Source organism: Melanotaenia boesemani, chromosome 4 (assembly GCF_017639745.1).
Source record: "Melanotaenia boesemani isolate fMelBoe1 chromosome 4, fMelBoe1.pri, whole genome shotgun sequence".
Taxonomy (NCBI): Eukaryota; Metazoa; Chordata; class Actinopteri; order Atheriniformes; family Melanotaeniidae; genus Melanotaenia; species Melanotaenia boesemani.
Window position 1 is genome coordinate 35,425,652 of NC_055685.1, and position 16,472 is coordinate 35,442,123.

General features: G+C 41.4%; 1 protein-coding gene across 1 annotated transcript; it reads right to left on the reverse strand.

The window, feature by feature from the left end:
• Positions 1-8,442: 8,442 nt before the first annotated feature.
• Positions 8,443-10,644, reverse strand: LOC121638668 (perforin-1-like). The gene is made up of 3 exons (XM_041983582.1): positions 10,631-10,644; positions 10,009-10,544; positions 8,443-9,773 (listed from the first exon to the last, which is right to left on the reverse strand). Exons 2-3 carry the CDS (start codon positions 10,542-10,544, stop codon positions 8,579-8,581), a joined length of 1,731 nt encoding a protein of 576 aa, XP_041839516.1. The 5' UTR covers positions 10,631-10,644; the 3' UTR covers positions 8,443-8,578.
• Between the last annotated feature and the right edge of the window lie 5,828 nt (positions 10,645-16,472).

Consider the following 16,472-nt stretch of genomic DNA (forward strand, 5'->3'; position numbering starts at 1 on the left):
AAGAGACGTCGGGAGGAGAGGAGATGTCCTAAAACCTCCATGTACTTTTCAGCATTGATAGAGCTTTACAGATTTGGAAGCTGCCCATGCCAGCACTATACTGTTGAATTCACCATGTCACTTTTGCATTGGACACCTATTTATGTTTTCCCTAGCCTACATTTTCTCAACCAGAAAATGTTGTGTGCAACATACAGTATGTGCAAAAATCCACATACCCGCATGGTTACTTAGATTAGTTTTGACATTTTTAGTTTTAGGTGGCAACATTTCTTTCTCTGTTATTTATTTTCTTATAAGCTTGACCTACTGGTCAGAAATTCTCATTAACTTCCTAAAACAATAGAGCAGTGTGTGCTGTCTGTCACTGGTAAAACACTAACTTCTTATAATTAGCCTGCTTCACACTCTTAACAATTTATATATACTATATATATATATATATATATATATATATATATATATATATATATATATATTCCTGTAACTGCTTATTAATGCAAAATTATGAACATTTTAGCTTACTTAGCATCAAGCTAAAACACAGCTGTGTCTAAAAGTCCCACCATGTGATGAAGAAGGAAGTTGGGTGGTTACGACCATCTGCAGTGGCTAAAATTGGTATTTAAGTGTCTCTTTACTTGGTACTTTAGTGCTGGATGCTGAAAAGCATTTCACAGCTTTTGTTGGGAGGTGACATCACACATAAGCAGGAGATGTAATAACAGGGAGTGTTCACACCAGCGTTTCTCACTTCTCCGTCATCAACACCACCTTTAATGGTGCAGGGTGCGCCTCTGTTGATGTAATGTACAAAATGTGATGCTGACTCTCAGAAAGTCTATGTGTTGTCTGAGGAGTTTAGTGCTAAAAGTTTCTAAAAGCTGAACAAAGTAATGTATCCATACCTTGAGATGGCCTGTTTTCACAGATGACCTTAAGTCAAGAGCTTATCGACTCATGGACATTTTCTTCTCAGGTTTTTTTTAATATTCAAACCATTTTTCTGTAAGATATTCCAGATTAATTAGAAATACTGAACAACACACACACACACACACACACACACACACACACAATACAACAAATTCTTTTGGTTGATTATGTATGGACTGGAATGTTTGCAGAAGCATTGTGAATATATGCCATTTTATCGAGTCGACCTTCTAATACCAGGTCAGACCCCTTTTTTTTCTCCAGAAATGCTTTATTCCTGGTCTCATTGATTCAGCGAAGTGATGGAAACATTTCTCAGAGGTTTTGTTTCATATTGACATGACAGCATCACACAGTTGCTGCAGGTTTGTCGACTGCATACATGAGAATCATCGTCATGTTCTGGAAAGCAGTTGGAGATGATCTGAGCTTTGTGACATGGTGCATTATCCTGCTAGAAGTAGCCATCAGAAGATGCTCCACTGTGGTCATAAAGGGATGGACATGGTCAGCAACAATGGGCTGCAGTGTTTAACACATGCTCAGCTGGTACAAAGGGACCCAAAGTGTGGGAAGAAAATACACCCCCCCCCCCATGATTTTTTCATTCTTAGGACAAATTCTGACCCTACACTCAGAAAATAAAGTATCTTATTGTACCTTGAGGGGTGCAAAGGATTGTCACTGGGGTGGTACCCTAAAAGATACTGCTTTTGTCATATTCAAAGTCAATAAAGCCCCATTTCCACCAACAAGTGCCAGGCGGGATGCATTTTTTAGCAGTTCCACACATAAAAACTGGGATGGATACCCAAATATCTGACCTGACACATCCTTCTTTTTTGGAACGATTCCATTGGGTTACCAATCTAACCGATCCAACCCGAAAGGGTGGAGCTTGACAGACTGCAATCCGTTGATTGTTTGAAAAGTAAAGTCACTAACCCGTGCGACCTGGCATAAAAACAAAACAGGAATGGCTCCTTGTTTAGAGCAACAGATTTTCTTTTCTTTTTTTTTTTTTTTGTTGTTCCTGTTGGTTGGCACCGCCAAGAAGGATGAACACAAACTGTTGGATGGCCGCCATCTTTTGTTTCTGAGTCGTGTTTTGGTTATACTTTCAGGAAGGCGTTGGCCTGCGATGGCGTCATGCTATTATGTAGCTGAGGCATCAACTGCTATCCGGCTGGTACTCCACCTCTCAGGTAAAGTTATGGTTGGCAAGGTAAGTTTATTTGTTCAGCGTAATTCAACAACAGGGTGATTTAACGTGCTTCACAGAAACATTTGAAAATAAGAAGCATGATTTAAAATTTAAAACAAAAGAGGAAAAAAAAAGATAAAAAAAAAACACTATTAAAACATGATCATGTTTAAAAATTCAAGCTCAAAAGAAACAGATGCCAATTTTTTACTTTTAAATAAAAACTACTGAAATGCAGCAGAGAACCTGGATGTAAATAAACTGTGTATTTCAGCTGATCTGAGCTTTTCTGGGAGTTTGTTCACATGTGGAGCATAGAAGCTGAATGAGGCTTCTCCATGTCCGACAGCCAGTGTAAAGACCTCAGAGTTGGACTGCTGTGGTCCACTTTCTTGCTCTTAGTGAGGACTTGAGCAGCAGAGTTCTGAATCAGCTTCAGGTGTCTAACTGATTTTTTTTTTAGGTAGACCTGCAAAGACACTGTTACAATAATCATGCCTCAGTCAAGCTCAAATCTGACTTTTTTGCCTATATGTGACCCATTTTTCATGTTTTTATTACAGTCTGAACAGCACAAATCCATCTTTTTTTTTTCAAATCTGATCCAAGCCTCTTTCATTTATGGTACCAACTTGGATACATATCCAGACTCTGCAACTCGTCCTGAGTCTAAACGGTGATCTCACTTTTCATCTGACTTTTATGTCATTTGAGTAAGACAGCCATCAAAATTCTTTGCCAGAGTATGTGGACAAAGTAAGATCACATGTAAACAAAGCACAGAAAAATGTGAATATTCTTTCCACCTTTCACTGCACCTTCAAAACTAATGCACACATGCTAACCGGTGTAGGATCAGTCTTCAAATTCAAATCCTTTATTGTCCCCAGAGGGAAACTGATTATGCAGTCAGAACACACACATAGGACAGAACCAATGGCATATGTCAAAAAGAGATTCTTCACCACCATGAACCCAGTGTGCAGCATCTTCTTCCTGTATGCATGCAGGTCACTTCAGGGCTGTGTGCAATTATCACTGACAGGTGATGGAGGTCACATTTAAATGATAATGTGAACAACCATGCAAAAAAAAACAAAACAAACAACAACAACAACAACAACAACAACAACAACAACAACAACAAAAAACAACAACGTATATATCAGATGAGCCTTAAAGCCTGCAGTGTGAGCATAGTCTTAAATTCCCTTTAACCCATTCTGATGGTCACTTTGACCTTCAAGTCATTGTGACCATGTCTACACGACTACATGCATTGAGTTGCTGCCATGCGATTGGCTGAAGAGCTATTTGTATTAACAAGCAACTAAAAGGGTGTAACTTATGAAGTTTCCGTGAGTGTATCTGTATCCGGCTACCCTCTAATGTCGTTAAGGCTCCATAAAAAAATGTATTGATGTCATTATTGATTTTAATGATTGTATCAATAGCAATTGATTGATCTAGGTTCCGCAAGTGATGTCTGGAACCCAGCACGGTGAAATTTCCCATGTGAAGTCCTGGCAGCCAAATCAGGCCTATTTATTATCGCTCCACGTTTTCATTCTTACCTTTCACTCCAGCTGCAGCTGCACCTGCATGTAACTGTGATTCTGTGATTAAAACGGATATATGAGGATTTTTTTAACAAGATGAAGCTAGTAGTCAATAATTCCAGCCAATTAAACAGCAAAAGTGAGGTTAATATTGATAAAATAGGCGCTTCCTGTTTTACAAAATAAAATACTTGCTAGTCCTGTTAGCTTGCTAACACATCTTAGCATTATGTTGAGTTCTGTTATTGTTGGATTAGCTCATAAATAGTAAGAGGTCCATTTGTAGCTGTTAGAAAAGGTGTAAATAATTATCACTCCATCACTTTTATTACTGTGACTGAGACAGGACAGGGAAAGAGAGGACAGAGACATCTGCTGAGGATGTGAGTAGGATAGACAATTAGAAGTGTTTCATGTTTTTAGGAAAGGAAGACATCAGTGTGACCTCCAAAAATATGGGGTTCTATTACTATATTTACCATATTTAAGTAATTTAAATAGCAATAATGATGTTAACTTTCCTATTAGAGATGACACAGAGACCCAGAGACAAGTTCAGCACATGTATTGAGACAGAACAGATCCAGATAGAAGAAGTAACTCCTTCCACAAGTGGGTTTGGTTTGGTAACAATGCCACAGGGGCCAAGCAGATGACACTGAATTAGCTACACATAACAGCTTTTTATCCCTTTTCATGGCAATAATAAGGTGAAGACAGCCCAGATTATAAAATCTGGGCTCATAAAATTATATCCCGGTTGAATAAATCTGCAGAGCAGCAGTTGGTGTAATTAACTTTCTTTAGACCTGCACCAGGCTGCTCGGTGGTGTAGCGGTTAGTTCTTTGAATCCTGGGATCTTGGCTGGTGTCTATGTGGAGTTTGCATGTTCTCCCTGTGCCTGCATGACTTCCTCTCAATGCCCAGAAAAGTGCATGTTAACTGGTGATTCTATATTGACACTCAAAGTGAGTGAGTGACCCCAAAAAGGATGAAGCAGGTGTAGAAGTGGATGAATAGACCTGAAAGGTATCTAATAAAGGTGGAATTAAGTGTGTGTATGTGTCTTTTAAGTTATTGGGAGAACTCAGCTGTGATCATGGTAACTTCCCTCATGTTTCACATAGTTTTGTGCCTGAAATAACATTACAGTAACTAAAAATCATTACAATAACTGCTCTTTAATGTTGCTTTTAACTCATCGTCCCTGCTTCTAATGAAACCTTTTTGTTTCCTATAACAATTATAACTAAATAATAATATTACTCATGTTTTGATAAGATGCTGCTTTAGTCACTTTGGCGTTTGTTGAGAAATTGATTATATATCTGTGTAAAATGATAATTATAATATGGATGGGGTTACATTTTAGTCTTTATAGACCCGTTAACAATTCAAATAAACATTAGACATTGTTTATGAGTTATTGTTTATCTTTGTGCTTTGTGTCTTCGCTCTTCTGTCAGTTTTTGAACTTGTGGGGTTTGACACAGGGGAGTTGATGGAGCTATCCATCATGTATTTATAACTCAGACAGCAGGTGTGCGTTACAGAGAGGCACAGTGATTGGTCGGGATCCTCAGAGGACCCTTTGTGCATGTGGAAGTACGTACAACACACATGGAACACGCCGTACTTGCATCTTCCTCCTGAAAATATGCATACATGCAAAAAGACACATATGTACTTGACTGCTTGTTTTCATCATGGTGAGTTACAGTTTCCTACTGGAAACTGGAGAAATACCCAAAAGAAGTTGTTTTAGCAAATTACCTTTAAGAGCTTCAATGGTTGAAAGAATTTAGTTGTGTTTGCGTTTCCATTTTGATAATTTAATCCTCCAATATTAGGATTAGGTTTATTAGGAGGTTGCACCTATGTAACATGTATCTGTATAGTTTTGTTCACCCTTACAAGTCTTTTTTTCCCTCTTATTTGGGTGTGCTATTGCCTTTATATTTTATTTCAACCTCTGTATTGTAAGAAATAAAAAAGAAACCCTTCCTGACATCCAAGCAAAGAATTAATACATTAACTGAAGATAATCTTATCACCCCCATGAAACTAGAGAAAGAATTTGTTTCTTACCAACGTATAGCATGCTTCGACTGACCAATATTAAGCTTGTGTAAAAACGCTCTACCTGATCAGGATCATTTTGCAATGAGCTGTTGTGGTCAATTATGCAAACCCACATTTCATGGTGATTGATTTAGAATGAAAATGTTACATTATTTCTATTTTTCTTGTCATTATTGGACATAAAAGCATTGTAAAATGCATTGCTCTATTGTATTGTGGCAACATAGATTTTACAGATCTGCTGTTGGGTTGTGCTTCAATCACTGAGCCAATGAGCAACTGTTTCATGACACTAAATATGCTGAATCAAGTGCAAAACAAAATATTGCTATTTTGACTCTTTTTTTACTTAGAAATAAACAAGTGTGCCAAATTCCCGAATAAGTGTTGCTGTGTTGTATAGAGGGTGAAGACGACATCATGCATGGTCCCTTTTAACCTTTTAATCAATGAATTAGCAAGAAAACGCCCAACATGGATGCTTTACATACAATATTTTACTTCTACAGACATATGCAGTGATGCTTTTTTATTTCTTAATAATTTACTTTTTATTTATTTGTGTATTATTTAAGTAGTTTTTGTAAATAAAATATTTATTTAATTTTTCTATAACATTAAATATTCTATAAAAATATCTGTATTATTTTCTCGACTTGTTTATTCCTTAAGCAACTTTTAGTGTGTTGGATGACTCACTGATGGCCACTGAAGCAGCAGATTTACAAATATAGTAGAATATACTAGAAAAAAGCTGTCAAACAGCTGTCTGACACTATGCATTAAAGCTTAAAGACCATGTTGTATTTTCACTCAATAAAGCTTTTTTTCCCCATGTCATCTTCTTATGGGCAAGTTTTCACCACCTGTTAGTGATCCAATAGCATGAGTCAGGTGAGCTGAAGCACAGGAGGAGAGACCTGAGCACCATGTCCTGAGTAAAATCACTAATATGTTCTCTTTCACACTTAAACACACCTTCATAAGAAGTATGGGTGGTTTATTTTGCACATACTTCTGAACTCAAAACTCATTCAATGTTTAATGCTTTGTATTAAGTGAACAAATGCAGGATGCATTTTCATGCATGCATCCTCTTACATACTTAAGAGTAATAGCATTTAAAAGAAAATAGACAGAAATAAATGTTGCACGCAAATAAATGTTAAATGAAAATGACTATATTGCAAAAGCAAAACAAGGATTGTCAGCAAAAGAAAGTTGTAAAACTGTAGGATTTCACCCTACAACTGGCTGATTTGGTACACTGCTCACCACTGTCTCATAACAGGATCCCATTTCTGGTGTAGAAGATCTTGGCCAGAGACGGGCTCATGGGGGAAGTTTTAATAGATAGTCTTGACATCGATCACCAGTAAGACTTGGTGCACAAATGACATTGTAGGTAAAATAAAGGTACCATGTTGTAACGTACAGGTATCTTGATGTACTGCTCCACCTCTTTCTCCAGTCCAGTCTTGGCACAGTGATCATTTGGCAGTATGCTGTGCAGGGGTTTTAAGTTCTATCGGACCACATCAGGTATAGTTTTTAAAGAATTTATCCACTTGATTTCCATTGGAAGAGGATTTCAGTCCCACCAATGTCTCCACTAATGACTTCTGTTCTGCGCTCATTAAACACGTGGCTAAAATCTCAACCAGGACTCCACACCTAGCACAGGAACATGAGTTCCCAGAACTCTGCCATCTTTAAAATAAATACAAAACAAAGTTTTAATAGAAGAGTTTTAGTACAGGTTGGCAGTCTTGAATACTGAATATGAACATGATAAATTACCTTGAATGTTGACAGCAAACTCTGCTCAGAGGCTCAGAAATTCAATCTGAAATACTGATGTCCAGAAGGAGGAGTTTCAATTGGTCAACTAATAATTACAATATTTAATATCTGAGTTTTTTTAATCACACATTTCTACTCAGTCCACACCCGGCATGTGTCCTAACACGTTTATTAGTGCTATAAACTTTGTGAGTTACTTACAAGGAAACAGGGTGTTTCCTGTAACATAACAGAAAACACCCCGACATTCACATGGAAGACGACAAAGGAGAAGATTATAACTTTTTCAAAAAGAGAGAGAGAGAAAAAAAAACACACAAAAAAGAGAAAATCATTTTAAGTCCCATTATAACAATAAGATTTCATGTTTTTTATATTATGCTGCAGTGTCTGTGTGAAGCATCACTGTATTTAGGCTATGCTCCCCAGATACAGGATCGTTATTATCATATCATGTGTCAACGGCACACAACCTGGAGAATTTGGCCCATTTTAGTTTTATTTAGTTTTATTTAATTTTATTTTATTTTATTTATAAGGACACACCTCCAGCTATAATGACTTTTTGGTCTCTTTTCCCCTCAAAAGTGTAATGGTACAAAATCTCTACAGACACATAATATGAAAGGATAAAAGTTTCTGCTAAATGCTTGAATGCTTTCCCCTTAAATCTTTGAAAGGTTTATGCATTTAGGACTGCATGATAAATAAATTCATGTTAAAATTATTCAGAAAATCTACTGTAATTTATAATGTACAACAATCTTCTGTTGTCTGATTATCATTCCTTATACTAAAATCAGACAGACACATGTGTTGCCTTTGTTGATGCTTTAATGCGAGATTTTGCAAACAAAAGGAAAGAAACAGCAGGTGTGTAATCATGTAATCTACAAATATATATTTAGATTCCAATCAAGACGTTTTCTTCTCTGAATATGAAAATTCAACTTATAATGATAGAAACTGCAAGCAAAGTGTAAATTTAGATCTTTATTTTCTCATTATTCCAGCAGACAGATGGTCTGAACCTGTGTCTGACTTGATGAATTTCAGCCTTGATTCTCCGAGCAGGACACCATTTCTGGTGTAGAAAACTTCAGCCAAAGAGGGGTTCATGGGTGAAGGAATGTACTCCTGACACTGACTACCACCAAGACTTGGAGCACACTCCACTAAGAAGGAAAAGAAGAAGGTACCATGATCAAACATGCAGCTGTCTGTCACTCGCCCACTACGCAGCTGAAATGAACATTCACCAAGCAGATCACTGTTCCAGTAGAAATCCTCATCATAAACAGCAAATTGAAGTTTGTTTGCCATGTTGATGACTACGGGTCCAAATTCAAATGTTTCTGGCCATTTAGGGTTGTCATTGTTACTGATGATAATTGTGCGCTTTATCTGGTTGCCATATTTAACCTCAACTGAACCATCTGTCTCTGTCCACACGTCACCATACAGATTTTTTGCATAAAGACCGAACACCTTTAATGTTGCAAGACCTTTCCCAGCAGGGCAGCAGTTTGACCTGAGATTCTGGTTACTGTTACAGACACAAGCACATGGATCTCTTTTGTTGGATCTGTGTCCAATCTGACAGGATTCAGAGCATTTCTTCAGCACTGCATTTTTCTTGATGTACTGCTCCACCTCTCGCTTCAGTCCCATCTTGGCATGGTGATTATCAAGCAGTATGGTGTGCAGGGGCTTTAAGTTGTACCGGACCACATCAGGGGTGCTTTTCAGTGAGTTGAGCCATTTGCTGCAAGTGCTAGATGGGCCTTGAAAGAGTACATCTCCATCAATATCTCCTCCAATGACTTGTGTTTCACGCTCACTAAATTCAGAGCTGAAACTTTGTCCAGAGTTCAGTTTCTTTTTCTTGTCCTGACAGTGTTTGGTCATGGCATTTACACTGCCAGTATTTACAACGTTAACAGAGGCCTCAACTGTCAAACAATCACCAACTTCTGTTGCCGTCAGTCCATTCATGGATGCCATGCAGGTCTTGAAAGAAGTCAGCGCTTTTATTTCTCCACCTAGAGACACCTGTGTTATGTAATGTGTGCCATAGGTGTCGATCAGATTGCGATAAGGTAGCAAACTGGCGATGGAATAAGGAGGAAGAGAGTTCACAGCTGATAGAAATTCATGGCTCAGCGGAGGATTTGTTCTCAGTCTGTACCTGTAGATTGAAGCACAGAAATTGTATTAAAAGAGGGTTGTTTTTCTTGGGGTTTTTTTTATATCCCACTTTTTTTTAACAATCCTTTGTGTTCTTAAATTAAACTAATGGTCTTTTTTATCAACTATTTAAAAAAGAAAAAAAAAAAATAATTTTTTTTTTTTTTTAATTTACTAAACAGATAAACTTGTGTACAACATAAAGTGTACAACATTAAATCTGTCTGCATACTCACCCGTAGAAGACACAGTTAACAGAATGCTGAACAAAGGTGTAGCGGTCTTGTTTGGACTTTTTCATACCAAATTCAGAAGCCCTGGAGTGGGAACCTCCAAGACCAACACCAACAGTGGCTGAAGGGTCCACGGGGACATCAAGACCAATTTTCCAATCATTGGAGACCGATGATGTGGAATCATTGACGAGAGTTTCAACAGAATCGTAGAGAGTACTGGAAACCTTCAAGCTGCACTGGGGGAGGACTCTCCAGTCCACCACAGAAGCTGGGACCTTCTGGATCTCTCTGTTCATGTAGGTGTTTCTGTACATTCTGCATGTGCCGTTTCCAAGATTCCATGTTTCAGTGTCGATGACGTAGGCGCCTTTCCTCTCCATTGAGACGATGTCAAAGCCTTCTCCTCCGAGGTTATAACCTGGGACAAAGTGAGCCTTCTCACACTCCTGGGATGAACCGATGAAGCTCACTGTGGATGAGAGACTCAGAGGACTCCACACCCAGCACATTAACAGGAGCTCCCAGAGTCTCGCCATCTGCATGGAAAGGGTTAAACAATGAGAGGAGATAAAATGGAAATAAATGACAAACATTTGAAGCAGACAAGAAAAGAGGGTCTTACCTTGAGTGTAGACAGCAAGTTCTGCTCAGTTTTTTACAATCTTTAATCTATATTATAGGGTCGATGTGGAGGCGGAGCCTAAAATGTTGAAGCTGTTCTCATAAATCCACAATGCCCACTTTAACACCCACACCAAGGACAGGAACATGAGTTCCCAGAACTCTGCCATCTTTAAAATAAATACAAAACAAAGTTTTAATAGAAGAGTTTTAGTACAGGTTGGCAGTCTTGAATACTGAATATGAACATGATAACTTACCTTGAATGTTGACAGCAAACTCTTCTCAGTGGCTCAGAAGGTTCAACCTGAAATACTGATGTCCAGAAGGAGGAGTTTCAATTGATCAACTAATAATTACAATATTTAATATCTGAGTTTTTTTAATCACATATTTCTACTCAGTCCACACCCGGCATGTGTCCTAACACGTTTTATTAGCGCTCTTACTTACAAGGAAACAGGTTGTTTCCTGTAACATAACAGCAAACACCCTGACATTCACATGGAAGACGACAAAGGAGAAGATTATAACTTTAAAAAAAAAAAAAACACACAAAAAAGAGAAAATCATTTTAAGTCCCATTATAACAATGAGATTTCATGTTTTTCAATACTATGCTGCAGGATCTGTTCGAAGCAACGCTGTATTTAGGCTATGCTCCCCAGATACAGGATCATTATGATCATGTCATGTGTCAACGGCACACAACCTGGAGAATTTGGCCATACAAGGAAACTCAGGAAATGTAATTACATGGTGATCAGGTTGTTGAAAACAAACAAACATAGACAAACAATCTTAAAAGTGAGAGTAGAGACAATTATCCAGTGGTTTCCAATTCTTTCTGCATAAAAATATTAAAATGCTTTTTCAGCTTTGGGTGATGTTTAAGGCAACGATGACTTGTTTTAGACAAAGCCATATTTAATCTGAACTGAACCATCTGCTCTAGTGCACCTGTCACCATACAGATTCTCCACTTTAAATCTAAACACTGTTAACGTAAAGACCTTTCCCAGCAGGGCAGCAGTTTGACCAGAGATTCTGCTCACGGTTAGAGACATGGTCTCAGAAGGGAACTTTGTTGGATCTGGGCCCAATCTGACATTTTTTCAATGTTTTGTTTCTTTATTGGTGGGCAGTATTGTGCAAAGTGGTTTTCAGTTGCACAGGACCACATAAACTTTAGTTTTCATAGAACAAAACTTTGTGATGACAAGAGAGAGAAATGGTCAGACTCTTGCAATGTTTTTAAGATGATAAAATCCAGTTTTTGTTATATTTCTGATTATTCATGTGTACAGCCAGGTGACATGAGAAAAGTATGTAAAACAGAAAGTGTGTGCTCTTTACATTATATTACATTATAGGACACGGGAGGATGTGCAGGAGGTACACAGAGCAGCAGCAGAATTCACAACAAAGATAACACGTCGTGATGCGTTCAGGGTCCTTGCTGTAGTTTTGCTACTACTGACAGCTGTTCTGAGCTCAAGCCTGGATCCAGTAGGATTCCTGTGTTAGTTAGTAAAATAAGGAATCGAACACGGTCAGCTTGTGGGGTGAATTGATCTAATCTGTTAACTGTACCTTGTATAACTCAGAATACAACAGAGACCAGTGTAAACTTCATAAAGCTGCTGTACTTAATGTTAGATCTCTGTCCAACAAGTCACTGTTAGTTAATGACTTCATCATTTCTCACAGTTTAGATTTTCTTTTTCTGACAGAAACATGGTTAACAGAAGACACAAGTGCTACAGTTCTTAATGAAACAGCACCCCCTCATTATAGTGTTATGAATAAATGTCGAAACAGTTTGGGATTTGAAATCAACAACATGCATTCTGGACATGATACCATCCGACTTTTTAAAAACAGTTTTTACCTCAGTAGAAAGTGATCTCCTACTGATAGTTAACAGCTCGCTGGCATCAGGCATTTTTCCCAAGTCACTAAAGATAGCTGCTATTAAGCCTCCTAAAGAAAAGGACTCTAGATGCCTCTATAATGAACAACTATAGACCTGTTTCTAACCTCTCTTTTATTTCCAAGATTATTGAAAAAGTTGTATTTCACTCCTTCTGACAGGGGACTCTGCCAGACGTTCCCAGCAGACCCTCACAACACGCTTGGGCCTGCCAGGCCTGACCGGCATCCTCCCCCACCATCTGAGCCAACCCACCACCAGGTGGTGATCAGTTGACAGCTCCGCCCCTCTCTTCACCCGAGTGTCCAGGACATGCGGCCGCAAGTCCGACGACACGACTACAAAGTCGATCATCGAACTGCGGCCTAGAGTGTCCTGGTGCCAAGTGCACATGTGGACACTCTTATGTCTGAACAAGGTGTTCGTTATGGACAATCCATGACGAGCACAGAAGTCCAACAACAAAACACCACTCGGATTCAGATCAGGGGGGCCGTTCCTCCCAATCACGCCCCTCCAGGTCTCGCTGTCATTGCCCACGTGAGCATTGAAGTCCCCCAGCAGAACGAGGGAGTCCCCAGAAGGAGTGCTCTCCAACACCCCCCCCAAGGACTCCAAAAAGGGTGGGTACTCTGAACTGCTATTTGGTGCATAGGCACAAACAACAGTCAGGACCCGTCCCCCCACCCGAAGGCGGAGGGAGGCTACCCTTTCGTCCACCGGGGTAAACCCCAACATACAGGCGCCAAGTTGGGGGGCAATGAGCAGGCCTACACCTGCTCGGCGCCTCTCACCGGGAGCAACTCCAGAATGGAAGAGGGTCCAGCCCCTCTCGAGGGCAGTTGTTCCAGAGCCCAAGCTATGCGTCGAGGTGAGTCCAACTATATCTAGCCGGAACCGCTCAACCTCGCGCACCAGCTCAGGCTCCTTACCCGCCAGAGAGGTGACATTCCACGTCCCTAGAGCTAGCTTTTGCAGCCGAGTCAACTGATCACCACCTGGTGGTGGGTTGGCTCAGATGGTGGGGGAGGATGCCGGTCAGGCCTGGCAGGCCCAAGCGTGTTGTGAGGGTCTGCTGGGAACGTCTGGCAGAGTCCCCTGTCAGAAGGAGTTTCAACTCCCATCTCCGGCAGAGCTTCAACCAAGTCCCGGGTGAGGCGGGGGACATTGAGTCTGAATGGGCTGTGTTCCGTGCCTCTATTGTCGAGGCGGCCAGCCGCAGCTGTGGCCGTAAGGTCGTCGGTGCCTGTCGTGGCGGTAACCCCCGAACTCGTTGGTGGACAGTAAGGGATGCCGTCAAGCTGAAGAAGGAGTCCTATCGGGCCTTTTTGGCCTGTGGGACTCCAGAGGCAGCTGATGGGTATTGGCGGGCTAAGCGGAGCGCGGCTTCGGCGGTCGCTAAGGCAAAAGCTCGGGCGTGGGAGGAGTTTGGAGAGGCCATGGAGAATGACTTCCGGACGGCTTCGAGGAGATTCTGGTCCACCATCCGGCGGCTCAGGAGGGGAAAGCAGTGCTCCGTCAACACTGTGTACAGTGGGGATGGGGGGCTGCTGACCTCGACTCGAGACGTTGTGAGGCGGTGGAGGGAATACTTCGAAGACCTCCTCAATCCCACCAACACGTCTTCTGATGAGGAAGCAGAGTCTGGGGTAGCTGGTGCTGGCTCGCCTATCTCTGGGGCTGAGGTCGCTGAGGTGGTTAAAAATCTCCTTGGTGGCAAGGCCCCGGGGGTGGATGAGGTCCGCCCAGAGTTCCTTAAGGCTCTGGATTCCGTAGGGCTGTCTTGGTTGACACGCCTCTGCGGCATCGCGTGGACATCGGGGGCAGTCCCCCTGGACTGGCAGACTGGGGTGGTGGTACCCCTCTTCAAAAAGGGGGACCGGAGGGTGTGCTCCAACTACAGGGGGATCACACTCCTCAGCCTCCCCGGTAAGGTCTATTCAGGGGTGCTGCAGAGGAGGGTCCGTCGGATAGTCGAACCTCGAATTGACCCAGCCAACATTTTTATGTGGGGCCCATGTGGGTTAGAAGTGGGCTGAAACAGGGGCCCCAAGTGGGATTGTCTGATGGGACCCATATGGTATTGTCCGCAGGTTCCATGTTGGCCCCATGCCAATTACCCATGTGGGAGTCATGCAGTCTTACACTTGGTCTTGGGTTGGTCCTATCTGGGAAAAATACACAAGACCCATCTTGGTTCTAGCTTTAAATCTTAAGTGGGTCCTAAATGGGGACGACATGGGCTGGAATCTGGGTTGCAAGTGGGATTGTCCATGGGTTTCATGTTGGCCCCAAGTTGACTGCCCATGTGGGTGTACAGTAGGATTACACTAGGTTTTAAGTGGGCCCCATCTGGGCATAACATGCAAGACCCATCTTGGTCCTAGCTTTAAAAATCAAGTGGGTCCTAAATGGGGACGACATGGGCTGGAATCTGGGTTGCAAGTGGGATTGTCCACGGGTTTCATGTTGGCCCCAAGTTGTCTGCCCATGTGGGTATCAAGTATGATTATACTAGGTTTTATGTGGGCCCCATCTGGGCATAACATGCATGACCCATCTTGGTCCTAGCTTTAAAAATCAAGTGGGTCCTTAATGGGGACGACATGGGCTGTAATCTGGGTTGCAAGTGGGATTGTCCACGGGTTTCATGTTGGCCCCAAGTTGACTGCCCATGTGGGTATCAAGTATGATTATACTAGGTTTTATGTGGGCCCCATCTGGGCATAACATGCATGACCCATCTTGGTCCTAGCTTTAAAAATCAAGTGGGTCCTTAATGGGGACGACATGGGCTGTAATCTGGGTTGCAAGTGGGATTGTCCACGGGTTTCATGTTGGCCCCAAGTTGACTGCCCATGTGGGTATCAAGTATGATTATACTAGGTTTTATGTGGGCCCCATCTGGGCATAACATGCATGACCCATCTTGGTCCTAGCTTTAAAAATCAAGTGGGTCCTTAATGGGGACGACATGGGCTGTAATCTGGGTTGCAAGTGGGATTGTCCACGGGTTTCATGTTGGCCCCATGTTGACTGCCCATGTGGGTATCAAGTAGGATTACACTAGGTTTCATGTGGGCCCCATCTGCGCAAAACATGCAAGACCCATCTTTGTCCTAGCTTTAAATGTTAGCTGGTCCTATATGAGGGCGATATGGGCTGAAATATGGGTTGTAAGTGGGTTTGTCCACAGATTCTAACGGCCCTGTTCCAATTGCAGAATTACATTGGGAGTTAAGGAAGCCCTGAGAAATATGCATAAAACCCTTCTGGGCCCCATTTTAGGCTCCATGTTGGCCCTAGCAGATTGCACATAGGTAGGTTTTACACTGGATAGATACACTGCTACACATTTACGGTGGGGTATAACTAAACCCCAGCTTTGTGAGTGAAGGTTTTTAACAGAGCAGGAGAAAACCAATCTTGACTATCAACTAATATCGGCTTCACACAATGGATTACTCATGTGTGTTAATACTTTTTGGGAATGAAAACCTGCAGCCACATACGCTCCCTGAAACAGACTTTAACATTCTTTTCTCGAGAATTTATTATGCTCACAAAACATTTCTGGGCCGCATCGCCAATCCGTGGTCTATGCTGCCCCATTGACCAGAATAAGGGTGTTTTCACACCAGGATAGTCAGAGGACTCCAAACGTACGACCCAAACAATGATCTACCCTGTTTCCTTTTACTTTAAACAGAGGGAAGCAGGGTACAGACAGAGCATGAAGAAGCTGTTTCACAGTTGGAATGTGCCACTTCTTCCTGTTCCACCACATAGTCTGTTTGCAAGTAAACTGAGACCCCCGGCTTTCAGGTGGACCAGAGTTTGCTTGTTAGGTGCCCAAAAAGATGTGTTTGGTGTTCAGACAGCACCAAAAGAAGTGGACTATCCATGGAAG